The sequence below is a fragment of the Mesocricetus auratus genome, unplaced genomic scaffold (assembly GCF_017639785.1).
Source record: "Mesocricetus auratus isolate SY011 unplaced genomic scaffold, BCM_Maur_2.0 Super-Scaffold_100001, whole genome shotgun sequence".
NCBI classification, from domain to species: domain Eukaryota; kingdom Metazoa; phylum Chordata; class Mammalia; order Rodentia; family Cricetidae; genus Mesocricetus; species Mesocricetus auratus.
This window is the reverse complement of record NW_024429187.1, coordinates 15,693,314-15,718,679: the sequence shown is the minus strand read 5'-3', so window position 1 is coordinate 15,718,679 and position 25,366 is coordinate 15,693,314. Positions and strand designations below refer to the sequence as shown.

Sequence of the window (25,366 nt, the reverse complement as noted above, 5' to 3'; positions counted from 1 at the left end):
TGCAGTTGACACTTTAAAACTGAGTTTTGGGAGCCTGCCTCCAGAACCCAGCATGATCCCTAGCTCTGCAGATACCTGATTGGATGAATACACGTTGTGATGTTGCCTTTGGGAGCTTTTACCCTAAAACTGAAGTAGATGTTCTTCGTACCTCAAAACATGTTAATACTCCCAGAAATGAAAAACTATCCTTTCTAATAATCATTTTCCTTTTTGAAGTTTAACGTTGAATTTAAGTTTGAAATGCAAAAACAATTATTCTTTTTTTGTTGTTATTCTCCTTTAAGCCCAAGATACCATATGCAAAGCTAAGTCCATTGTAGTGACCACGCACAGCTGTTTACCACGATGACTTTGGTGACAAAAATGCCCCCGACTGAGTACAGAGAGGCTGGATGTTCTCCCAGGGCAATTTCACACACAGTTAAATTGTAAAGCAGTCGAACAGTCAGCTGTGTGTACCAGCTCTGTCCCTGCGGCCACCAGCAATGCTCCTATAGGAAGTTCTACCCTGTGTGCCTCAGTTTCTCAACTTTCAACAGGGAATTGGTAGTACATTTGTTTTCTTTCCCTGGGGGAGGAGGAGTGTCTGTGTGTGGATATCTGCATGTGTTTGGGGTGACATCCCCTGGAACTGCTTGCAGCCCCGGTAGTCCTTACCCTGGTGGCTGGAAGACACATGATACTTGGTACATGATATGTGGGAATCTACACAGGAAGCCTTGTGCTCTGACTGGTCTTTAGGCTCATTGGGTGTTTGTGGAGCGAGTCCTGCCAGCCAGCTTTCTTTTTTGAACCCAGTGTCCTCTGGGCCCCTAAGTGGAGCCATGGGCCTGAGGACCAAGTGACTCGGAGCAAACTTTTGTAACTGAGGTACTTCAATCTTCTGCAATCATGTCACAGCACTATTACCTAGGTTTTTTTTTTTCCCAATTCTAAACCTTGGCCTCAGAATTAAGAGTGCCCTATCTATTTACTACCGAAATATCTCTATTGAGAACACTCATTCTAAAAAGAGGTCACCAGAAGGTGAACTAAGCCAAGGTGCAGCAGTTTCTGTGTGCGAGCCGCCTTCTGGGACACGGCCTGGGCTCACCTGAGCTTTGGGGATGGTCTGACTCACAAGGCCGCTGTCTGCGCGGGTGTCGTCTGGTGATGGAATAACAGCATCTGAAGGGAGGCGGCCGGAGGACGGAGAGGAGTGGTCATGGTCCAGGATGAGCTCCGGAGAGGCTGGTGACAGATGCACTCCGGATACTGGGGACAGAAGCACGAGAGCCATGTCAGGAGACAGGACAGAGACGGGGTGGGGTGGGTACATGGGAGAGGGCGCGGGAGTCAGAGCGGCGGGGTTGAGGACTCGAGATTTTTAGAGCTAATGTCTGAAACCCTGAGGAGTGCCTCTGAATTATACGTGATGTTTCCACGGGAGCCGCAGACTGGCAATGAGTACGTTTTAACATCTTTAACACGCACGTACTATCCTGGCCGGCTGGAGGTGTTCATTTCCTACCATGCTCGGCAGGTCCACTCGCTAACTCGGGACAGTTGATGGGACTCTTTATAAAGGGGCACCGGCCTGGGTGTGGCCGGGAGTGCTGTGAAGGTAGGAGACAGACGCTGTCAAACACTAGCGACCCTGGCTCCAGTCATGCGGAGCTCAACAGCTCAACGTTCACTGCAGCAAAATGAAGACGAATGGGGGACCGTAACACCCTGGAAGCTCCTCTTCTGTGATAATTTTGAGTGTTGTGTTCAAGTCAACTTTCACTCACTGGACTGTCTTCACAAAAGTGGCGCTGAGAGACAAGTTTGCTATTAGGTCCACAATAACCCAGCTATGCTGTGCTTAAGACGCTCATTACAAGGTTATGGGAGCAACTGATTGACAAGTACCAAAAGAAAAAGAAAAAGGCAAAAATCCAAATGAGGAAAAAACATGTATTTATAGTACTTTATTTTTTAAGTGCTTCCAAAAATTCAAATGAATCTAGCGTGTTGTGAAATGTAAGGAGTCATCTTCAGCGGTCAACCCACTCACACACCCAACGGCCTAACCGCAATGACCTTTGTTCCACATGGGCATCAGGGGCTCTGTCCTCGGGTCCTACCACAAACTCTGAAGGTGGTTCACAATGGAAATTGCGTGTTCCCCTGAAGAAAGACACATAGAAGGCAGTGAGTACTAAGGAGCTAAACGCATAGGTTTCTGATCGTCGCTTTAAGGAACTACTTACTCACATAAAATTTTATTATATCTAACGATGTTGCGGTTTTTGTAACAGTATGTTACACACTGGATGAAGGGGGAGGACAGGGTGTAGATATAGTAACCATGCATGAAACGCTCAAGAGAAAATTAATTTTAAAAAAAGGAAAATCATTTAGCTGCAGAATCAATGTGTGTACATGCATGTGTCTTGTGTGTGCATGTGTGTGTGTACCTACATTTTTTTCACCTCAAACACAAAAAGACAGAACTCTAATTCAAGTTTGAACTTGGTATACATTTTTCAAAATTTTCCCCAAATCTCCCCTATGTATGCTTATAGTGAATTCTCTAAAAATGTTAAAAGATTCCAAATTCTGATTCTGATTTTTAACTGATGACCTCAACTCTGAATAACATGAACTAGATATTGCCTGGAACCACAGTGTCACACCATGCACATAACAATGGCCTGTCCCTCTATGTCTTCTGTAAAGAAGACAAAACTATTTACAATGCAGGCTTGCAACTTAGCACATGGTGGCTGCCATTTCAGATACTAAATGTCCTGGACAAACTGTGTTCACAAACTCTAAGCACTGCCACCCTCGTGTTTCCCATCAACTTGACACACCTGGAGTCACCTGGGAAGACAGAAGCTGGACTGAGAAAACACCCCCACCAGAGTGGCCTGCGGGCGAGCCTGCGGGCAAGCCCGCTGGTGAGCCTGCGGTGCACTCTCTTGTTTGGTGGTCCTCTGTGGTACAAGAGAGCATGCTGAGCAAGCCCTGGAGAACAAGCCAGTAGACAGCACTCCTCCTTGGCCTCTGCATCGTCTCCTGCCTCCAGGGCCCTGCCCCGACTTCCCTCAGTGCTAGACTGTGGTGAGGACTTGTAAGCGGAGGTAACCCCTCTCCTCCCCAAACTGCTTTTGGTCATGGTGTTTTAGCACAGCCACAGAAACCCTAAGGCAGCCCTAATGCCCAGGCATTTCCCCATCTTTGTCATTTGCATCTGCAGCCCTGATTTAAAACAAGATGCCTTGTGATCCTAAGAGGGATTCTTCAAATGCCGAATATCCGAGTACATCATGTGAAAAAGATAAAGAAAAGTGAGAGAACGGTGTGTAGAAAAACTGAAGGGTGGGGAGAGGAAGAAAGTTTTCAAAAGAAAAAAAAATGAGAGGAGAGAGGAGGGCCTGGCCCGCAGGCAGGCACCACCACCCCGCACCTTCCCCTTCATAACCACACGTCCTCGGCACATCGCCGCCTGTCCCCACCTTCCTGGCTCCACCCAGGCCAGCCCCCTGCAGCTGCTACCTGAGGCGCCCCCTGGTCCTTTCATGAACACTGACTCCTTCAAGTGCATACTCTCAGCCTCCTACTTCCTTCAAGCACTTTCAAGCCCACCAGTTAAATCTCCTACAACCGGCAAAGCAATGGCTGCAAGAGCCCTCTAGCTCCCCGCTCACCTGGTTACCACAAGGATCCATTTAGATGTCCCGCAGGCATATTACAGTTTACTGTCGCTTCATGCAGCCCAGATCAGCCTCATGTTTCACTCGCTAACAGCTGAACACCAAGCCAGTGCTACCTCATCCAGTCACACTGCGTTGCTAGCGTCTACAGTTCTGCCACACCGCCCGAGGCCTCTATGACATCACAACACCACTGCCCGGACACTAGCCAATGGGGGGGGTGCGCGGGGGGAGTCGGAGCTAGCTTCCAATGTAGACAACAGGACTGGCCTTGTTGGACACATCTAGACCACTTACATGAACTCTTCAGAGGGACAGCTTCCTCTTACATAAGAGGGCGGTAGCAGGTGCCTCAAGCTTATACTGAGATGCTTACATGAGCTGACAGAGACACAGCACTTAACTCAGCGGGGTTACAGGCCGTGAGAGTAGGCAGAGCAGTACTGGGAGTCAGAATGGTGTGTTCTTTCCACAACACTGAAGAGAAGCTTTTCCAGAAACATCCCACCTGTCCCACTAGCCACTTAATCACAATGTGATTCTAATCACCTGCTTCCAGTTAAGAGTATTATTGAGTACCTAAGCAGTAAATGACCTTATAGATTACTTACCAGAATCTGCAATATACATAAAGCAGTAATTAGGAATGTAGATGTGTATACATACATACATATTCGTCCTAGGAACTTTTATTTTTTAAAAAAACAGATTACTTCCCAGATCAAACTAAAGAAATGGAACAGAAAAATTAGATAGGAAAAGGGAACTGAAAAAGATAATACAGGTATAAAGAAAGGTTCCTAAAATAATTGTTCTAGTTTTGTAAATTCTGGGTTCAAAAGCAGAGCTAGGAGTAATAGTTAATCTGATAAAATGGACAGCACACAAATATACACAATAAATGACAGCGATGGCAGCTTTAAAACAGGAAGCCTCCCTCATTTTAGGCCTTTAGAACTTCTAAACAATTCATTCTAAATTTTTATCAAAATGGCAAGTGCTTAAAGAGACAGTTTGCAAAGTTAATTTGATTAGTGTTTTAAAACGGGTCTCTTAAGAAATATACCTTTTTCTTCTGGGGGGGGATTACACTATCAGGCAATGACCCCATAGTCAAGCACGAAGTTCCAATGACATCACAGGGTTTTTATCACCAAGAGCCAAACCTATACAATCCCAACTCTGAAATAAACATGGAAGAAAGCCTCATTAACAGGAATGTGTCATTCAAACTGAACTGCAAAGGCAGTAAAAGGGGTTGAAAGACAGCTCTGAGGAAAGCACAGGGGACCTGAGGTCAACTCCCCAGCACAGATATGGTAGAAGGAGGGAACAAATTCTGACCTACAGAGAGAGGGGGGAGGGGGAGGGGAGGGAGGGGAGGGGGAGGGAGAGGAAGAGGAGGGAGAGGGAGAGGGAGGGACCTGAATGCCCACCCTCATACACACACACAACAACAAAAAATTGAGTATTTTCAAAAGGCAGTAAAAAGAAAAGCCTTTAGACAAAAGGATTCTCTATAAATGAAATAAAAGCTGTAATTAAGTATCAGTGAACAAAATCTAAAAGCGCAGTGAGGAAACAGAGCCCAGCAAACAAGCACCATTTTTATTCAGGGACGAAAATGCCGACTGACTGTTGGAAAAATCCTCAACGCTCCCCTAAGTACACTGAAGAAGAGGATGACATGCTTGTACCCAACACTCTGAAAATGCCTTTGCTAAGACTCAATGTACTTCATCAGCTATCTTCTCTCAATAAAAAGATGAAGATCGCCCATATCTCCACGTCCTTTAACCTAGTAAAGGCACAAATCAGTCAGCTAAACCAAAGAGCTCAGATAGCAGCATGTAACAGGAAAAAAAAAAAAAAAGAGGGAGGCCATCTTGGTTCCTACCCTGGATCTCACACCGTAATTTATTCCATAAAGCAGCAAGACAAACTTTAAAAATGCATCAGTGGCATTTATATGAAAACATGGTTTTAAAAGAATTTAAAAATATCAGGAGTGTTCAGCCAGTGGCCTGCAGGCAACACGCAGCCCAACATAAACCATGAACTTACTTTAAACACTGGAGGTTGTTTGCATACATAAATATGCAAATATACACATATATATATATATTTTTTAACTAAATGACAAAATCCTGTTTCGATGGCGAAAGGCTGGATACCCCATGAGACCAACGACAAAAGGAACTACTGTTCTTTAGTATACTATAAAATGCTTCATAAATTTAGCCAACAATGTGAGGAAAGCCAATAGTCACAAGAGACACAAAGGGGAGTGTCGGGCCAAGACCAAGATTGTAAAGAACTCAATACCGACCAGCTGCCCGTCCTTCTTCGGTTAAGTTATAGGCTTAATGTGATCCCCATATGTACCAACAGGCTTGTTAACGGGATCAAATGAGTGGACAACGCAGGCCACAGGGAAAAAGCAGCCGCTGGGACGACGGGCCTCGTCTCCATCACTGAAACACGTGCAAAACCCCTGTGTGGAGTTGCAGTGAAATACGCCAAAACCGCCGTCAATGGAGATGCAGCAAGGCAGATCAGAACACCCTGCCGGGGACTCATCAAAGGGAAGCAAGCACCGAGGAGATGAGGCGTATTAAGTCACCAAAGAAAGACACAGAATAAACTCCTCGTAACATCTAAGATTTAGGGGCTGGGAGGTGGCTCAGCAGTTAAGAGCATTTGCTGATCTTCCAGAGGACCTAGGTTTCAATTCCCAGCACCCATAATGTGGCATGAAGCCACCTCCAACTCAGAGAGTGTGATGTCCTCTTCTGGCATATGGAGGCACTTACACACACACACACACACACACACACACACACACACACACACACACATACGTGTGCATGCACAGGCAAACACAAAGTAAAAACAACAAAATCTTTAAAAGATTTAAGTATTTCAAAAACAAGATCATATAAAAATTAGACTAAAACAGGAATGAGGTCATCATGTAAGGTACAAGATAAATATCCTAATGTCCTGTTATTCAGGAAGTAGCTCTATCTCTGGCCTGGCCCAGGATACACACCGGATACTAATTAGTCAAATTCCCCTGTGTTTCTCCCAGCCCTCGGGTGACAGTAGGATCCCTGGTTCATTCACAGCTGCAGGAGAGAAAACAAAAAGTTGCCACAGTCACGCCAGCTTCCGCCTCCCCTTTAGCTCTTGGGATGATTGCATAATGAGGAGTTTCTCTGCAGCACACCTCTATCTAGTAGAAAACTTGTAGAATGGTGTTCTATCCTGTTGCATGGTTCCCCTGCAGCTACAGGCAGGTCTTGGGTGAGCTGATGGGTTGTTGCTTGATGAATAGCTCTAAGAACTTCTGTTCTTTCTTTCTATAAACCTTTGTGGTTCTGGATGGAAAAGGTTTCATTCTTTGCTATTTTTTGTCCACATATATGTGCATTAGGCTTTTTTTCTTGGGGCCACCAACCAGCTCCCAGATTATGACACGGAGACTTACTAGTTTTGAATGCTCCGCCCGGGTTAGGCTCAGTTCTGGCTAGCCCTCTTTAACGTAATCTGTTTCTCTTCACCTATGGTTTTGCCTTGGCGATTTTTACCTTTCTTTCTATATGTGCTACTCTGTCTGCTGAGTAGCAGAATTGTTTTCAATTCTACCTCGTAACTGTAATTTTGGTACTGATATGAATCATTATGTAAATATAGTCTCAGGTGACCCCTGTGAAAGGTTGAGAACCTCTGACCTACGCAGTTAAGGCTTGCCTAAAATACCACACATCTCTGTAATGGGTGACGTCCTTCTGTATATATGTTACTCTTACTGGTTGATGAATGAAACAGTTTGGCCAAGAACCAGGCAGAAAGCATGGGTGGGGCTACCAGATGAGGAGAAGGCTGGGGAAAGGAGGCAGAGAGGCTGCTGGGAAGAGACGCCACGTAGAGACTGGGAAGATAGGACGCACCAAGCGTGTTCTCTGGTAAGATAAGGCATGTAGAAATATGTAGATTAGTACCTGTGGGTTAATAATTAAGACAGGGCCAGCCAGTAAGAAGCCTGAGACATCGGCCAAACAGCTTCATAATTAATACAGTGTCCATGTGTTTATTTGTGGCAAAGCGGCCACGGGAAAAGGCGGGAAAGAAGCTCCAGCCGCATCTCACCCTTTAGAGGAGGGATGTAAGTCATTGGAGACTAACTCTCCAAATGGATGCCTTTCGAAATTCTGTCTCAGGAGACACTGGCACCATCTGGCTGTGATTCTTTCAGCAATCCGAAAATGTGGACAAGAGCAAGAAGCGTGTTTTCTATTCTCGGGCCGCTTCCTGCCTGGCCTCCCACACAGAGAGAAAGCTGCGAGAGATGAACGAGTAATTCAAGCCCACGCTGTCCTTCACCTGCGGCCGCCTTCTCATTTTCATTTCCCATTTTATTCTTTATCCTCTTTTCTTCCCTCGTCATCCTCTGCCTTTCCGTGGAGGCATTCACTTACTGTGACTTTCTGGCACTGAAGGCACACAGTGACAATACCGTGCCCCCAAGTAAATTGTGTGAGCGTCCCCAGCTTACGGTGTGCTTGGGGTATGTCCCTAGTTCACTTCAGCTGTCAACCTGTCACCCTTGGGAAGAGCGAAAGTCAGCCAAGAAATCCTCCACCAGCCTCACCCCCAGCCCAATCCCCACATCATTCCCCAGGGAGGGTAAGGCCCGCCTTGGGGGGATCTCCAGAGTCTGTCATTTCATCCAGGGCAGGGCCTAGGCCCTTCCCCATGTGTCCAGGCTGAGAGAGCATCCCTCTATGTGGAATGGGCTCCCAAAGTTCATTTGTATGCCATGGTGAACACTAATCTACTACCAAAGCCCCAGAGATTTCTGAGGCCTCCTCACTGACACTACATTCATAGAGTCTGGGGCCCCCTGTTGGCCTCTTAGTCATCAGTCTGGGGTTCAAGAGCTCCCCCTTGTCCAGTCAGCTGTCTTTGTGGGTTTCACCAGCATGGTCTTGACCTCCTTGCTCATCACTCCTCCATCTCTGTTACTGGGTTCCAGGAGTTCAATTCAGTGTTTAGTTGTGAGTATCTGTCTCTGCTTCCATCAGTCACAGGATGAAGGTTCTAGGATGGTCACATAAGGTAGTCACCAACCTTATCATCAGGTAGTGGCTATGAATGTAGTCTTTCCGCTATTACTTAGTTTTACAGTTGGTGTTATCCTTGTACATCTCTGGGAATCTCACTAGTGTCAGCCCTCTCCTCAAAGCTATAATGACTCCAACTATTATGGTATCTCTCATCCTGGTCTCCTCTATTCTTACTGCAACTCAGCCTTCCGCCTCCCCATGTCTTTTTCTACCCACCTCTTATCCCCCTCTCTTTTTCCTGGTTCCTTCTCTTCTCCCCCCCCATGTTCCCAATCTGCTCAGGAGATCTTGCCTCTTTCCACTTCTGGGGTAATAATGCATATCTCTTGGGAACCTCCCTGTTTCCCAGACTCACTGGCCCTGGGATTGTAGGTTGACACTCCCCTGATCCACATCTAAAATCCATATATGAGTGAGTACATACCATGTTTGTCTTTTTTGTGATGGGTTACCTCACTCAGGATGGTTTCTTCTAGTGCTGTCCATTTGCCTGCAAATTTTAAGATTCCGTTGGTTTTTCCACTGAGTAGTACTCCATTGTGTAAATGCACCACATTTTCTCTATCTACTCTTCAGTTGCGAGGCATCAAGGTTGCTTCCAGGATCTAGATATTACAAATAATGCTGCTATGAACATAGTGGAACAGAAATCCTTGTTGTATGAATGTGCATCTTTTGGGTGTATACCTAAGAGTGGAATTGCTGGGTCGTGTGGTAGATGATTCCCATTTTCCTGAGGAATCGCCATACTGATTTCAAAAGTGGCTGTACAAGTTTGCACTCCCATCAGCAATGGACGAGTGTTCCCCTTTCTCCACATCCTCTCCAGCATAAGCTGTCATTGGTGTTTTTTTATTTTAGACATTCTGACAGGAGTAAAATATCTCAGGGTTGTTTTGATTTGCATGTCCCTAATAGCTAAGGATGTTGAGCACTTTTTCAAGTGTCTCTCAGCCATTTTAGTCTCCTCTATTGAGAATTCTTTATTTAGTTCAGTCACTCACTTTTTAATTGGGTCCTTTGGTGTTTTGAAGAATAGCTTCTTGAGTTCTCTGTAAATTTTGGAGATTAGCCCTCTGTCAGATGTGGGGTTAGTGAATATCTTTTCCCAATCTGTGGGTTGCCTTTTTGTCTTGTTGACTGTGTCCTCTGCCTTACAGAAGCTACTCAGTTTCAGGAGGTCCCATTTATTAATTGTCGATCTCAGTGTTGGTGCTACTGGTGTTATGTTCAGGAAGATACATAGTTATACCAACTTTTTTGTACCTGTTGAGGTTTGCTATGTTGCCAAGTATGTGGTCAATTTTTGAGAAGGTTCCATGTGGTGCTGAGAAGAAGGTATATTCTTTTGTGTTTGGATGGAATGTTCTATAGATGTCTGTCAAACCCAATTGGGTCATAACCTCCATTAGTTCCTTTGTTTCATTGTTAACTTTCTGTCTTGTAGTCCTGTCTAGAGGTGAGAGTGGGATGTTCAAGTCTCCCATTATTAGTGTGTGAAGCTTTATGTGTGGTTTGAGTTTTAGTAATGTTTCTTTTACAAATGTGGATGCCTTTGTATTTGGGGCATAGATGTTCAGAATTGAGACTTCATCTTGGTGGATTTTTCCTGGGATGAATATGAAGTGACCTCCTTCATCTCTTTTGATTGATTTCACTTTAAAGTCTAGTTTGTTAGATATTAGGATTGCTACCCCTGCTTGTTTCTTGGGGCCATTTGATTGGAAAATCTTTTCCCAAACCTTAACTCTGAGGTAATGCCTGTCTTTGAGGCTGAGGTGTGTTTCTTGTATGCAGCAGAAGTATGGGTTCTGTCTTCGAATCCATTCTGTCAGCCTGCGCCTTTTAATGGGCGAATTAAGACCATGAATATTGAGGGATATTAATGACCTCTGATTGCTGGTTCTCATAAGTTTTGGAATAGTTGTTCTTGGAGGAATTGTATGTGGATTTACACCCCTTTTCTCTTTTGGGTATTGGTAAAGTGGGATTATCTATTTCCTATGTATTTCTGGTTGTAGTTAACGTCTTTAGACTGGAGTTTTCCTTACAGAACTCTCTGTAGGGCTGGGTTAATGGATACATATTGTTTAAATGTGGTTTTGTTGTAGAATACCTTGTTTTCTCCATCTACAGTGATTGAAAACATAGCTGGGTATAGTAGTCTGGGCTGGCATCCGTGGTCTCTTAATGTTGATAGAATATCTATCCAGGACCTTCTGGCTTTCAGAGTTTCCATGGAGAAGTCAAGTGTAATTTTTATAGGTTTGCCTTTATATGTTATTTGACCTTTTTCCTTAGCTGTTCTAAGTATTCTTTCTTTATTTTCGTATGCTTGGGGTCTTGATTATTATTGTGGCGAGGGAACTTTTTTTTGTGATCCACTCTATTTGGTATTCTATAAGCTTCTTGTACCTTCATGGGTATGTCTTTCTTTAGGTTGGGAAAGTTTTCTTCTATGATTTTGTTGAATATGTTTTCTGCCCCTTTGAGTTGGGTTTCTTCACGTTCTTCTATTCCGATTATTCTTAGGTTTGGTCTTTTCACAGTGTCCCATATTTCCTGGATATTTTGTGTTAGGGATTTCTTGGACTTCAGATTTTCTTTGATTGATGAATCTATTTCCCCTAGTGTGTCTTCAACACCTGAGATTCTCTCTTCCATCTCTTGTATTCTGCTGGTTATGCTTGCGTCTGTAGTACCTGTCCGTTTCCCCAGTTTTTCAATTTCAAGAATTCCTTCAGACTGTGTTTTTTTTATTGTCTCCATGTCAGCTTTCAATCCTTGCATTGTTTGAATTGTTTCTTGTAATTTTTGCTTCATATTTTCCTCCCTTTCTTCCATTTTTTGGAATTTTTGGTTTGTTTTTCCTTCCATTTCTTTAAGGGATTTTCTCATATCCTCTTTGAGGGCCTCTATCATTTTCATGAAGGTGTTTCAGGGTTCCCTTTTGGTGGGTGCAAGAAAATCCAATACTCTCTGGCCTCTGCTCTCTGCCCTCTGCCCTGGGCTTGGGTGGAAGTGGAGCAGCTCTCTCTGCAGGCTCCTGGTCGCTTGGTCGTCCTTCCGGGGAGGAGTCGACCTGGCTGCAGTTCCCAAGCCAGGTGCTCTGAGAGAGGGCGAGCGGGAGGAAATCGGTCTAAGATGGGGATCCGGTGCTCACCTCTGACCTCTGCCCTGAGTGTGGACAGAAGTGGCCCAGCTCTCTGCAGCTCCTAGTCACTTGGTTGTCCTTCTGGGGGGAGTTGACCTGGCTGCAGTCCCCAAGCCAGGGGACCCGAGAGAGGGTGAGCTTGCTCACCTCTGCCCTCTGCCCTGGGCTTGGGTGGAAGTGGAGCAGCTCTCTCTGCAGGCTCCTGGTCGCTTGGTCGTCCTTCCGGGGAGGAGTCGACCTGGCTGCAGTCCTTCTGGGGAACAAGGAGGAGAATTCTAAGAAGGGTAGGCAGACAGGCATAGCGATGTGAACCCGGGAAGAGAGGACACGTCAAGCGTTCTCCAGTAAGCCAAGATCACATGGAAACACATAGATTAATAATGATGGGTTAAGAATTAAGACAGAGCTAGCCAACAAGAAGCCCTAGCCACCACCCAACAGTTTTACAACTGATATAGCATCTGAGCGCTTATTTGGGGCCAAATGGCTTCGGGAAACTCCACAGCATAAAACAAGCCAGAAGACAGAGAAGCCGGGGTGCAGGTATTACATGGTGGTAGATGAGATGCTCTATGGATGGGAACTTGATTAACAGAGATGCAAACAACTGGGGTTGAGGCGAGAAATAATTGTGGCATCTAGTTTGCATGTCTCACATAGAAATGTTAATATTACTTACCAAATAAGAGCAGCCATCACTGTGAGTCATGCCTTGCACAATGCGGCTTTTATTAGCTTAAGGGTAGCTGACATGTGTCTCTGTAAGTGAATTTCCAGTAAATCTTAGCAGCTAAGTAAAACATAATTATAAAATTAAAATTCTAAAACAAAAAGCTGAAATTTCTCTAAATGATACACACAAGAGATGTACGTAAGCCTTGAAAATATAGTCACATATAAACTTCAACCCGCATAGAAAGGCTTACAGCACAGACTGTGCTACAAAGGTTATTGCATGACAAAAAAAAAGGCTTCACTAGTATTTTTAACAGGCAAAACAATCAGCAGCTTACAGCTTTTCTAGGTGAATTTGGACAGTTAAATTCCTGTACTTCCAAACTCTGAAAATGTGCCCTTTTTATGAAAGCTAAAATCAACCTGCCCCAAGACTGAGCGAGTCTACTGCAACTTGCCATCAAATTGAGTACGGCCAAGATCACAGTGTACCCTCAGCCGTGTTCTGTTGCTTCCTAGGTGACCCAGGATATGTACGGTGGATCTAGTGAGAGCAGGGAAAGAGGAACTTCGCAAAAAAATAAATAAAAAGAAAGGAAAAGAAATTCACACCACAGTGTCCTCCTCACTACAGAAAAAGACAGGAGCTGTGTTCACCACAAGCAGTTCACGCCACGGCGTGCTCCTGGCTAGAGTGGGAAGACCTGTCTTTGAGAAGCCGGCAGTCGATGCACGCAGTGCAACCACTTTAAACAGAGGACTGGCGTTACTTGGTTTCCACAAAGATGGAAAGTTCTCAAACACAACCAAGAGACATGAACTTCCGACCTGCAAGGCGTGTGGACGTGGAGTTCTAGATCTTGTATGCGCACATGGTTTCCAGAGGGGCCGGGGGACGTGCCCGGCTGTGGCCTGCACTCTGACACCCCATGGCCTGGCTAGAGACTCACACCAGCAAAATCCTCCTTCATTTTCCACAGTAGCATTTCTTCACTTGCAACAAAATTAAGGACAGTAACAGACTAATGGAAAGGGTTTTTCTTTTCTTTTTTTCCTTTTCCTCCTTTTTGTTAACTTTAAAATTTTCTTTCTGGTAGACAGGAGGCTAGGTACCCAGCTAAACCACTCACAGAAAGCAATTAAGTTAGCCAAATTGGACATAGATGAAAATTAATAGGAAATATTCAAGCAAAAAATAAAAACTAAGCAAGAGAATTAACAAAGAGAGAGAAGCAAATTTTTGCCAAATCCTGTAAACTTCAAATGATTTTCAGGTCCTTGTGTGTGCGAGAGAAAGGGTGGGATCCAGCCATTCTTCAGAGCATGAGCTGGGAACAAGGAAGTGGCACCCTGTGCAGCAGCCACGGTCACCGTCAGGAAAGGGGGCAGGGGGACAGAAAGCAGGGAGAAGAGCAGGGACAGGTGCAGGGAGCCCTCAGACACCTCACCCCAAAAGTGGACAGTGAGAGACACCAGGACAGGATGGGGGAAGAGGACAGGAGGGGAGGACAGGAGGAGAGGACAGGAGGGGAGAGGACAGGAGGGGAGAGGACAGGAGGGGGAAGAGGACAGGAGGGGAGAGGACAGGAGGGGGAAGAGGACAGGAGGGGAGAGGACAGGAGGGGGGAACAGAGGATGGGGGTAAGTAAAGATGAAGAGAGAAAGTAGAATAAATAACTCAGTGGACAAGGTTTACATCAGATGAAAGGGGGCCGGGAAACGGTGTGTGAAAGCCATCACGCTGTGTCCCAGTGAGACAGCCTTCAGGAAGCCCTGCCTCCCTCAGCAGCAGAACTGCACCCTACTCACCTTGAGTGGATGCGCTCTGCGTCTGAGGGGACAGAACCCTCCGTCTAGCGCAGCACGGCCATTCTTTCTTTCCTGATCATTGTACCTGCCTGAAGGCACCCCTAGTTATATAACCGGACGATAAACTTGTGATCATCTAATCTGGGCCTGCTTCACTGGCGGACACGTTCCAGGAGGCAGACAGATTTTCTTCTTCCTCGTTCCTCGCTGTACTCCTGAGCTTAACACAGCCTATGACTAATTGGAAAAGAACCAGAAAGAAATCTAAAGAGATCAGGAGAAATAAGCCCTGCAAGCATCGTCAACGCATGCCATGAAAGTAAACGCTCTGCATAGACCAGTAGTCAGGGGGTTTAAAATTCTTGAAGACTGATCCTTTAGGGACCCGAATACCTGGTGAATTCATTTGATTGTTACTCAATCAATGAATTAACAATTAATTGTATTGGCAACAACTTCCTTCAATGAAAACAAGTGGCATTCTGTGCTTAGTTTTGAGAGAATGATAGAAATGAAAAGCAACCACTGACCGAGTCTGCAGAGGGTCTTGCTAATAGGTTTCTGGATGATGACAGGTGACAGCAACCACGGTGTCCTCACCAGCCAGCGCTGTCAGTCAAACTCAAGTGGCATTTTCTCCAAATTGACAGAATCACTTACCAAACTTTAAGCATGTGTGCACAAGCGCTCGCACGTGCGTGCACGCGTGCGCATGTGTGTGTGTGTGTGTGTGTGTGTGTGCATGACAATGGCATGTGTGTGAGCACTGTGACATGCACGCCATACTCCAGAATAACTTTTTACTACTGTTCAGGCACAGAATGACTGAAACTTCAAACCATCTGCAGAAACTGCATCTGTACAACTAAGCTTAGGTAAAATTTTCACTACTTCTCCACAGTTCATAGATCTCTACACACGCATATTTCTGCCTAGAATAATAGGCAATCTCTGTGTTGTTTATCCTAAAATTACTTTGCATGGTCCAACTAGCCAGAACAATCTATCTGAAGCTGCAGACAATAAAACAAGAAAGGGAGGAAGGAGGGAGGGAGGGGGGGGAGGGAGGATCAAGATATTTTCCATGTTAATCTAAAGAAGGAACTTTCAGGTTAGGAACTGAACTGGGCTCCTCGCACATGCTTGGCCAGCACCCAGCACTGGGCTACATGCCGAGCTCTCTTCCCACTTTTCATTTTGAGACAGGGTCTCCTAAGCTGCCCAGATTGGCCTTGAACTCGTGATGCTCCTTCCCTGCCCTTAGGAGTAGCCGAGATTATAGGCCTGTGCCATCAGGCCCAACTTCAGAAGTTATGTGAAATGATTACTTCTTCACATCAACCATGCTTTAATATGGAAAAAAACAATATTTATTAGCTGCAAGGCAAGAGTATCAAGTAAATTAATACAGAAGTCAGAAGTGAGATCAAAAGGCTTCTACTAGGCCTAATAGCAATACTTAAATCAAGAGAGATTTTGTAACTGCACAGTTCCTATGATTTATTCAGAAGAACATGGTAATTATAGCTACAAGCCTTTAATACACTGCACAGGTTACTAAAACACTTGGAGGAATATCATAAAAATAGGTCAAATTATAATCACCAAATCATAGCTAAATGGATGTCTTGTACTTCAATATTTTCAAATCCGCAGAAATGAAAGGGGGGAAAAAGCTTTAAAATAAAACTCCACAGACAACTAACACACTTAAGGCTGGGTCCCAGCCTACTGGTTCTCACTGGAAACTAGAGCGGATGCAAGCAGAAGTGATGATGGTCATGAGGCAACGGCGTGACGGTGACTTTGCTCAGGCAGAGAGCAGAGGTGGAGAAAGCCAAGGGGCTACCCCACTGGGCTGACAGCTGATGGGTGCTATGAGGGATAGTCACACAGGGCGGGCAGAATGTGGGACAGACTAACCGCAGAGGGGACAGGAGATGGGGGACAGACAACCATACTGAGGACACAGGGATGGTTTAGAGGGTTCTAGAACCCTAAGACATAAGGCCAGCTCTCCAGTGGAGGGGCCGGAGGTCCAGGCAGGACTCTGCGATCACAAAGACCTCAGAGCTGGACACAGAAGAGCCTGAAAACTCAACTTGGTAGCACAGGGTGGGAGCTGGTTTCAACCCAGATTAGCAGAGACGGCATGCACACAGGACAGCAGTGAGGAGCTGGGCGTTGTGCCAGGCAGGGCTCTCTAGAGTAGCGGGTCTTACGGAATGACTTCTCTTGCTAGACCGGCCCTGAACATCACAAACATGTGAATAACCTTAGCCTGAGAAGATGGTGCATTATGTTGCAAGAGGAAGCGGCACGGTAACCTTCACCCAGATAACAAAATCTCAACGCTACAACGACAGTACAGGGGCTGGAGAGGTGGGCCAGCGGTTAAGAGGACTAGCTGCTCTTCCAGAGGACCCAGGTTCGTTTCCCAGAACCTACAGGGCAGCTGATGACTTTCTCTAATTCCAGTCCCAAGAGATCTAACGCCCGCTCCTTGCCTACACGGGCACCATGAACACCTGTGGTACACAGACATACATATAGGTAATACACCCATTAATATATAAAATAAATTAAAAAGAAAACCCAGTGTCTGGTCTAACAAAACGTCTAGATAGTAAGCAGGAAGCAGAGGAAGTTTTAACTGTTACCCAATTTGAACGTCAAAGCCAGTCCCCCAAGTCAGGTCCAGCCACACAACCCTAAATAAGTCAATTAAAGAAGCCAACTTAAAAGTAGAAAGCAGGGCCACACTGGGAGGAGGGACAAAGATCAAACAGAGGGTCCAGGAAGTGACTTGATAGCAGGGCTGAGCAAGGTGTAGCTCAGCCCACCATTGTAAGACCAAGGGGTTCCAGGCTGACAAGCTGCTAGAAATGTTCCCTGAAATCTCTTTCAAGGGACCGAGTACCCCCTCTCTTTCCCTCTCTCAGCAGGAACTTTCTAGGAGATTCTCCTTTCTTCTTCTCTGGGGCCCATTATTTCACCAGCCTCACAGTCAGACTAAAAGACATCAGATCTCTTTACAATGTCTTCATCTGCCGGGCCAGTTACACAGTAAGACACAGGTATGTGAACGAATAATGAGTCACTTTGCAATCCTACCACGGATTCAGATTAGACCTATGAATCCTGTGTTTTTCACTACCATGTGCAAACCACACACACACACACACACACACACACACACACACAAAAAATGGACCAAGAAATGTGCAGCCTCGGGTCTCGAACCCTCAGGATGCATAACACTGATTCCCCCTGGAAAAAAAACGTAGCTAGGGAAGAGGGGAATGGGAATTAATGAAACGACCGATTGGCTGTCCTAGGCTTTCCTGGCCAGGAGAACGGAGAACGGAAAGACTGAACCATGAAATCAAAAAGGCATCTGTCTTCCAGGTTCCCCTCTGCCAAGGTCTTGAGAGGAATGTTTGCACTTTCCTGTTGGCTTTGTATGCAAATAGCTCCAGATGCGAGGGAACCACATCTAAGTCCCTTGCCTCAGCATCTGCTGGTCCAATTCCCATTATTCCTTCTGCAGGGCCGGCTTGTGACAGACAGTTTAGTCTGCCCTCTTTATAAGCTGTTTTGAAGGAGCTAATTTGGATTAAAGTATCTATCTGGAGCGCTTGGTTTTCCCTTTGATGGTCACTGGGTTCTAATGTGGTCTGTGCGGAGTTGCAAGGAACTCAGAGAGGCACTGCCTCCCACCTCGCCATCTACACAGCTTACCCTGGTGAGGACGAAACCAGACAGGGAACAGTCTCTCACCTCTTAAGACTGTGCCACGCACACTGTACAAAAATGGCTTCATAGCACATCCTGACCCAGTATTCACTGCAGGCAACCGCGATCAAGGGCTGAAGCTAGCAGTAAGGGGAGAAGGCCCTGCCAACACTGAGAATGCATCCAGGGGAACGCTCCAACCTCCTGGGCGACGGCCTCCGCGGCCAGTCAGTGGAAACGGAGCCCCACAGCTCACAGACCTGTGTACCTGAAACTCAGAGAGCCTACTGCGTCTACAGGAAAGTCAACAGTGAACACTGAATCAACCTGAATGAATTCCATCAATTCTGAAACTCCGGGAAAAGAGGCACAATAAAGAAATTAATAAAAAAAATGCATAGATGCCTGACCAAGGCAGCACATTATCAAAAACAGACAAAGTCACATAAAGATGAGTCCTTCTCCCTTTCACAAGAACACAGGGGAGGGGCAGAGGGACAGGGAGGGGCAGAGGGGGGAGCACAGCTGGCAGGGAAGGGGAAAGCGGGTACAGGGAAGACATCACCACACAGGAGCACATCCCCAGGGTCTCCATATATACATAAGTTTATACACTCACGCACATCTCACATGCCCATCAGTAGACAACCATTAATTTCAGGGAAATAAAAGTACAACAGTGCTCCTTTTATAGGCATTACAAAAGACAATTAGTTTGCAATTATATAAAACAAGATTTCTCAGTTTTAAAAAAAACTATATACTCTCACGAGCAGCCATTTTGAATGCTGTTGTATTATCTGCCACACAAATCCTGAAATGGCATTCCTTCGGGAAAAGTATTAGAAAAGTTAAATGACCAATGAGGCACGGGAAATAGATGCAGCCGCTATTGGTCTTGGACCTAGAGTGAATTAAAGTGTGAGCTAATGTGCACTGTTTCTGTCCTACGGGAGAACCAGGGAGATGGGAGAAAAGATCAGCAAGGGAACGCACTGTGCTTCCAAGCATCCGAGGCCACTCTGTAAAAGCGAGTGCCATCACGTGCCACGTGCATGGGGGCAACATGCTTGCTGTGACACTCATGGGAGCACAAGTTGGTTTCTACCAGGGGCTCCAGAGGTGGAGCTCGGGTGTCAGGAGGCAGGTGTTTTACTCACTGATCAGGACACAGGCCCTGGGGCTATTCTAGGTCACACATCTGAACTGAAAGTCACCAGAACACTTAACTCAGACATAGAAACATGCTGCTCTTAGCAAGTACTGAAGGTTTTCAAGGCTGATACCGGTTTTCTGCTCTTATACCATATCACGAAGACTGTTTGTTCGCCTTGGATTGAAAATAACCAAGAAGAGGTAAATGCAAGCAAATCTACTCACCAGTCATCGAGAATCACTACCTTAGTGGTTGCAACTCCAGAGGATTCATACCCACTTTCTGCCACGGAGAAGACTAAAGCAGGCATTAAAGATGAGCTGTATGTGAGATTATAGTTAAAACCCTACAACAGCCATGCTTACAGTGTCTCTACTCGAAACAGTCGAGGGGGAAAGGAACCTGCGCCCATGACAAATGAATGGAAGACGGGATGTTAGGATTGGAAAGGAAGGAAGTTGGGGCAGATTCTGCAACGTGAGTAAAACTCGAGGGCACTGTTCTGACTGAGAGACGCACAAGTGCAGCCTGGGCGATCCATCACCCACGGCGACAGCTAAGGGGTTCACAAGGGGAGGAGGGAGGAAGTTCACTGAAGCTTAACAGTATAGAGTCTCAGTCGTGCGAGATATGGTACAACCTACACATGAAAATAACAGAGAGGGCAAAAGCCATCACTGTCGTAAAATATGAACTGGGACAGAATGACATCATGACAGTGCTTCAGGTGCTGAGCACGGTCAACACCTTCTTCTTTTCGGATGGGCAGATGGGAGGTGAGGGCAGTGGGAGACACGGGGCAGACGGTGGGAGACACGCTGTTCGGGTCACAGTACATCGGCCTGAAGGGCGGGGCCAGACAACGGCTGCCAGGAAGGCTGGCATTTCTCCTTGGCCGGCTCTTACGGGAATGAAGTAACTATGTCAGCGCTGTGGGCTGCAGTGAGATGGGGCCATCATCTCACGCCCACCGTAACACGGGAATAATCATGCATCTTACGTTATGTCATAGCGCTGATCTTCATTGGCTACCTGACTGGACTTAGAATCGCTGAGGATACACATTTCTGGGTGAGGGAGCTCCCAGGAAGGTTTGGCTAAGGAGGCAGAAGTCGTCCTGCGCGTGAGACAGGGCAGGATAGAAGGTCACCATCTCGTGGGATGGGTCAAGGCTGGGCATAAAGGAGAAACAGGGCTGGGTATCAGTGTCCGTCGGTCCCTGCTGCCTGCCTGCGGATGCAGCGTGACAGCTGCCTGACACTGGCCACCATGATGGACTGTACCCCTTCAAATCGCGGATCAGAGTAAGTCCTCCCCCTTAAGCTATCTATCTGATCACAAGAAAAGCAGCCAAGACGGTGAGAGGCTGAACACGAACGAGGAGGATAGGGCAGAGGCTCACACGGAGGGTGCGGCGCCCACCCTGCCACCCATCTGTCCCACCATCAGTCCTGCCTGTCAGTGAGCACTCGGGAGGCAGAGGCTGGTGGATCTCTGAGAGTTCGAGGCCAGTCTGGTCTACAGAGCGAGTTCCAGGACAGCCTCCAAAACAATACAGAGAAACCCTGTCTTGAAAAACCAGGGAAAAGAAAGAAAGAAAGAAAGAAAGAAGGAAGGAAGGAAGGAAGGAAGGAAGGAAGGAAGGAAGGAAGGAAGGAAGGAAGGAAGGAAGGAGGACACCAAAAAGAATAGCTGTAAAACTTTGCCAAGACAAGGTGGGACAGCCCTTCAGAAAATGCTGCTTCACGGAAAAGTCTGCCAGACACTATAGCCTTTCAAACCAATTGTGGGGCTGAAGACAGATGCCCCGATGTTACAGAGAAGCACTATGTGACTGTCCAGGCAGCAAGATGTCTCCGTCAGTTCTAGAGTTTATTATCCTTCTAGGGTCTTTGGTGGAGTTGGAGACAGATAGCTACAGTTACGGTTTGCCTTAGTTATGATAAAAGATAAGTTACATATAAAACTTTAGACTCACAGAGATAGGATAGATGATAGAATATTTTCTTTAAATTTTGCCAAATGTTTATGGACTAAATATTGTTAGCTATAGTTCTTGCTTGGTAACTGTTTCGATATATGTAATTTTACTATGTTAAAGTAATTTGTCTAAATTAATTTAGACAAAAAAGGGGAGATGATGAGGGATGTCCTTCTGTATGCTGTGAATGTTTCTTATTGGCTCATGAATAAAACTGTTTCGGCCAATGGACAGACAGTATGTAGCCAGGCAGGATGTATAGGTGGGGCTACCAGACTAGGAGAATTCTAGGAAGAGGAAAGCAGAAGAGTGAGTCTCCAGCAAGACACCATGTAGCCACCAGGAAGGCAGGATGCCTGGGCATTCTCCGATAAGCCAAACCAAATGAAGATGCATAAGTTACTAGAAATTTGTCCGCTAATAAGAATCCTGAGCCATCAGTCAAGCAGTTCATAATTAATATAAGATTCTGTGTTTATTTGGGACTAAATGGCTGTGGGGCCAGGAGGGACAGATATCCCCACAGCCCACATATGGCCTCTGAGACCAGGGAAAAAGCCTCTTGGAAAGTGCCTCTCACATCCGGGCGCTGAAGAAGCTCATCTCCCTTCCCCCTTAACGCTTTCATTCCGTGACTGTGAGCATCCAGACTGACCCACTAAGCTACGGCACCTTACGACACCTTTACATCTCTGCGTGATGTCTTTCCTTGCTCTGGTGAGAAGAGTAGCATTCAATATGGATGTGTGGCGAGACACCAAGCCCTTAAAGCCATAGGCCCGGGGGTGGCAGAGCTGGGCAACTATGGCAGCTCCATGTTCGCATTTTTCTGAGAAACCTTCAAACTGACTTCATCAGGAGTATCAGGAGCATAAACGAAGGTAAATGGGAACAACGCATGCTGTACTTAAGGTTCATTCGGGGTTTCTTATCCAACCAGCCTCCAGCAACCCCTACTTTGGGGAAAAGAAAATTTGGATTCGGATTGTTCTAGGACACTACATTTTTTTCAGATCAGAAAACCAACAAACTTTTTTAAAAAGATGAGAAATAGGTTTTAAAAACAAATGAAAAAGTCACTTTAAAATAAAGGGGGGTTGGCCGGGCGGTGGTGACGCACGCCTTTAATCCCAGCACTCAGGAGGCAGAGGCAGGCAGATCTCTGAGTCTGAGGCCGGGCTGGACCGACAGCCTCCAAAACAATACAGAGAAACCCTGTCTCGTAAAAACCAAAAAAAAATAAAAAAATAAAAATAAAATAAAGGGGGGTAAAAAGGAATCCATAATGAGGAGTCAGTACCTGCAGGAAAGGTGGCCCAGGGGACAGCAGGGGACATTGCTTGGTTTCCACTGTGTTCACCATCAAAGGTTTCTGCGGCCTGTAAGACAAGGCAGGACCACCTGAAAAGACCTACAGAGCTGCACTTTTTCTCAGCAGTCACGCGTGCAGCCCCACAGGCACGCTTCAGCAATGAGACACCCATTCACATTCTCTCTGAACGCCCCACAGCCCCCAACGCCCTGCGTTACCCCTGCACTGTTCCCCACCTACAGTGCCAGATCCCAGCTCCCGGGAAGATGACCTCCTCCCTTATCCCAACAACCGCATGTCGACGGAATGCTTGTCTCGTGCATCTTCCATTACAATTTAACTCGCCGCATTTACCCATCGGCGTGAAAATTCCCTTAACGACAGACTGAGCGAATCTTTTATTTTAAAAGGTCACTTAGATTAGCACTAAGACTTAGGGACTAATCTGGAAGAGCAGGTGAGCCCGTCTTCCTGGACAATCAGGTCTCTGGCACCAAACACTAGAGGATTGCAAAAGCCAGCATTTTCAACAAATGGGCTCTGCTGTTTGGTAGCAGCTACTTAGGACAAGGCTTACAGAGGGAGCAAAGTTTTAGTCTCTTCGGGTAGCTGTTAAAGCAAAATTATTACTGAGATCAGGGTCACGACTTCATAATTTTAATTCCTATTCTGCACTGAGTTACCAGGGAACTCAGAGGTCAGAGGACACGGGCTGCCGAGGACAGAAGATGAGGCTGCACCGCCCACTGGCTGTGAGAGCCAGTATATTGTGCTGAACACGGGACAAAGACCTTCTGCTCCTCCAGGGCAGAGCTGAAGAGCGAGGGCACCTACTGAACACAGTTAGTGCTGGGCCCCCTGTTGAGAGGACTGGAGCATGGAAGAGACAGTGAATTCAGCTGTCACTTGTGAAGGCAGCTGTGGCTTTACTATGGCTCTGCTGCGGCTGAGAGAAGAGAATATGTTTGTATGGGACCCTTAAATAAACAGCTTCCAGGTGACAAGGCAAGCCATCCTGTCCTCAATATCAGTGGAATTTTAGCAAATTTTTAAATGCTCCATTTAATGTGAATGAGATTCAAAACGTAAACTGCTAGGTAAAAGCATGGAACACTCATATGAGCTTTTTAAAAAGCAGCTTGGGATGAAACATGGAATACATGTCTATCTACATATCTACATTGACTGCCTGCACACAGAAAACTCGTATATCTACACTGGCTGCTTGCACATAGAGAACATGTGTGTCTATAGTACTTGTCAACACATGGAGAACATGTGTGTCTACAATACCTCCGTGCACATGGAGAACATGTGTGTCTATAGTACTTGCTGGCACATGGAGAACATGTGTGTCTACAGTACCTCCATGCACATGAAGAACATGTGTGTCTACAGTAGCTGCTGCATATGAAAAACATGTGTGTCTACAGTAGCTTCTTGCACATAGAGAACATGTGTGTCTACAATACCTCCGTGCACATGGGGAACATGTGTATCTACAGTACTTGTCTGCACAAGGAGAACATGCATGTCTACTGCAGTTGCTGCCTGTACATGAAGAACATGAGTCTGCACTGACTGCCCACACACGGGCAGCTATGGAGACGGATAACAAATGACCTGCTCCTGAAAAGAGTCATTGTTGTTGAAAATGCCCACTTCTCCTATTAACAGTAATTACACCCCCTAACTTTTACCGTAGCCTTTTTACTAAATCCAAACTAGGTGAACAACTAAAAAAAAAAAAAAAAAAGAGGAAAAGTAAGTCCTGAGCACGTGCAGTGGGTGGTTCCAAGACTTGAGCCCTGGCATTTGACTCTTAATCCAGTGATTTTCCTGCAAGACTATACTGGCTCCGTAAAAATAGCTGGGTTACAAGATAGTCCAATAAAATGAACTCATACTGAAAAGCTAACAACGCCTGCTTACAAATGTCCTACCAAAACCTGAGAGACAGAGCAATGTAACAGCACACACGGATCAGCACCACGGGACAGATACGTCTGTGTGCCTCACACAGGAAGTCCAGGGGGGAACCACAGGTGGGAACAGGGCTGTGACAGGCTCTGACAGACATGTCCCATCCTCTACTGGCAGTCTGAGCTCTTCTTGGTGCTTCACCAGCCACGCTGATTACCCTGATTTAAATCGTTCCTATGGGCAAGATCATCGCCTCAGTGGCAACCCATCTCGGGGTCTCGGCTGACGATGCCTCTCCATTTTCCTTGACTTCACCCTCTGTTTCAGAGTTGCATCAAAGCCACTAAGAATAGAACATGAGGGTAGGAGCAACAGCTCAGTCGGTAAACTGTCTGCCTTGCAGACACAAGAACCAGAATTTCGTCTCCAGGACCCACTCTTCACAAATCTGGGCATGGTGGCATGCATCTGCAATCCCGGAGCCAGGAAAGCTGATGCCTGGGGCTTGCTAGCCAGCCAGCACGGTCTACTTGACAAGCTGCAGGCCCATGAGAGACCCGAACAGGACCGAGTAAGAGACCTAAGGGGCCGTCCTCTGTACACTCACACACATGGAGCAGCACCAGACACACACTCAGTGATCAGATCAAGGAAACGGTGAAAGCAAACACGTTTTTGTAATAGTTTGCTGTCACCCAATGTTAAAGACAGACGACACATACCTCAAAGCCACCGAAGTCGTCATCGTCCATTCTTCAAGCAGCACCTGAAACACAGGACAACCGAGATGAGCCGCCTGCACCCAA

General features: G+C 46.1%; 1 protein-coding gene across 4 annotated transcripts in view; it reads right to left on the bottom strand.

Moving 5' to 3' along the window:
• Positions 1-25,366, bottom strand: part of Ccdc91 (coiled-coil domain containing 91) — a 167,973-nt gene that overhangs the window by 110,174 nt on the left and 32,433 nt on the right. For 2 of the 4 annotated variants that reach the window (XM_040743654.1, XM_040743655.1), the window contains exons 2-4: positions 25,283-25,326; positions 22,626-22,704; positions 1,097-1,257 (exon numbers count right to left, since the gene is read on the bottom strand). In XM_040743654.1, coding sequence (XP_040599588.1) covers positions 1,097-1,257; positions 22,626-22,704; positions 25,283-25,312 — 270 coding nt within the window. In that variant the 5' untranslated portion in view covers positions 25,313-25,326. Of the gene's footprint in view, positions 1-1,096; positions 1,258-2,067; positions 2,155-3,680; positions 3,836-22,625; positions 22,705-25,282; positions 25,330-25,366 lie in introns of those variants that run through there. The other 2 variants (XM_040743657.1, XM_040743656.1) reach the window with 2 other exon arrangements.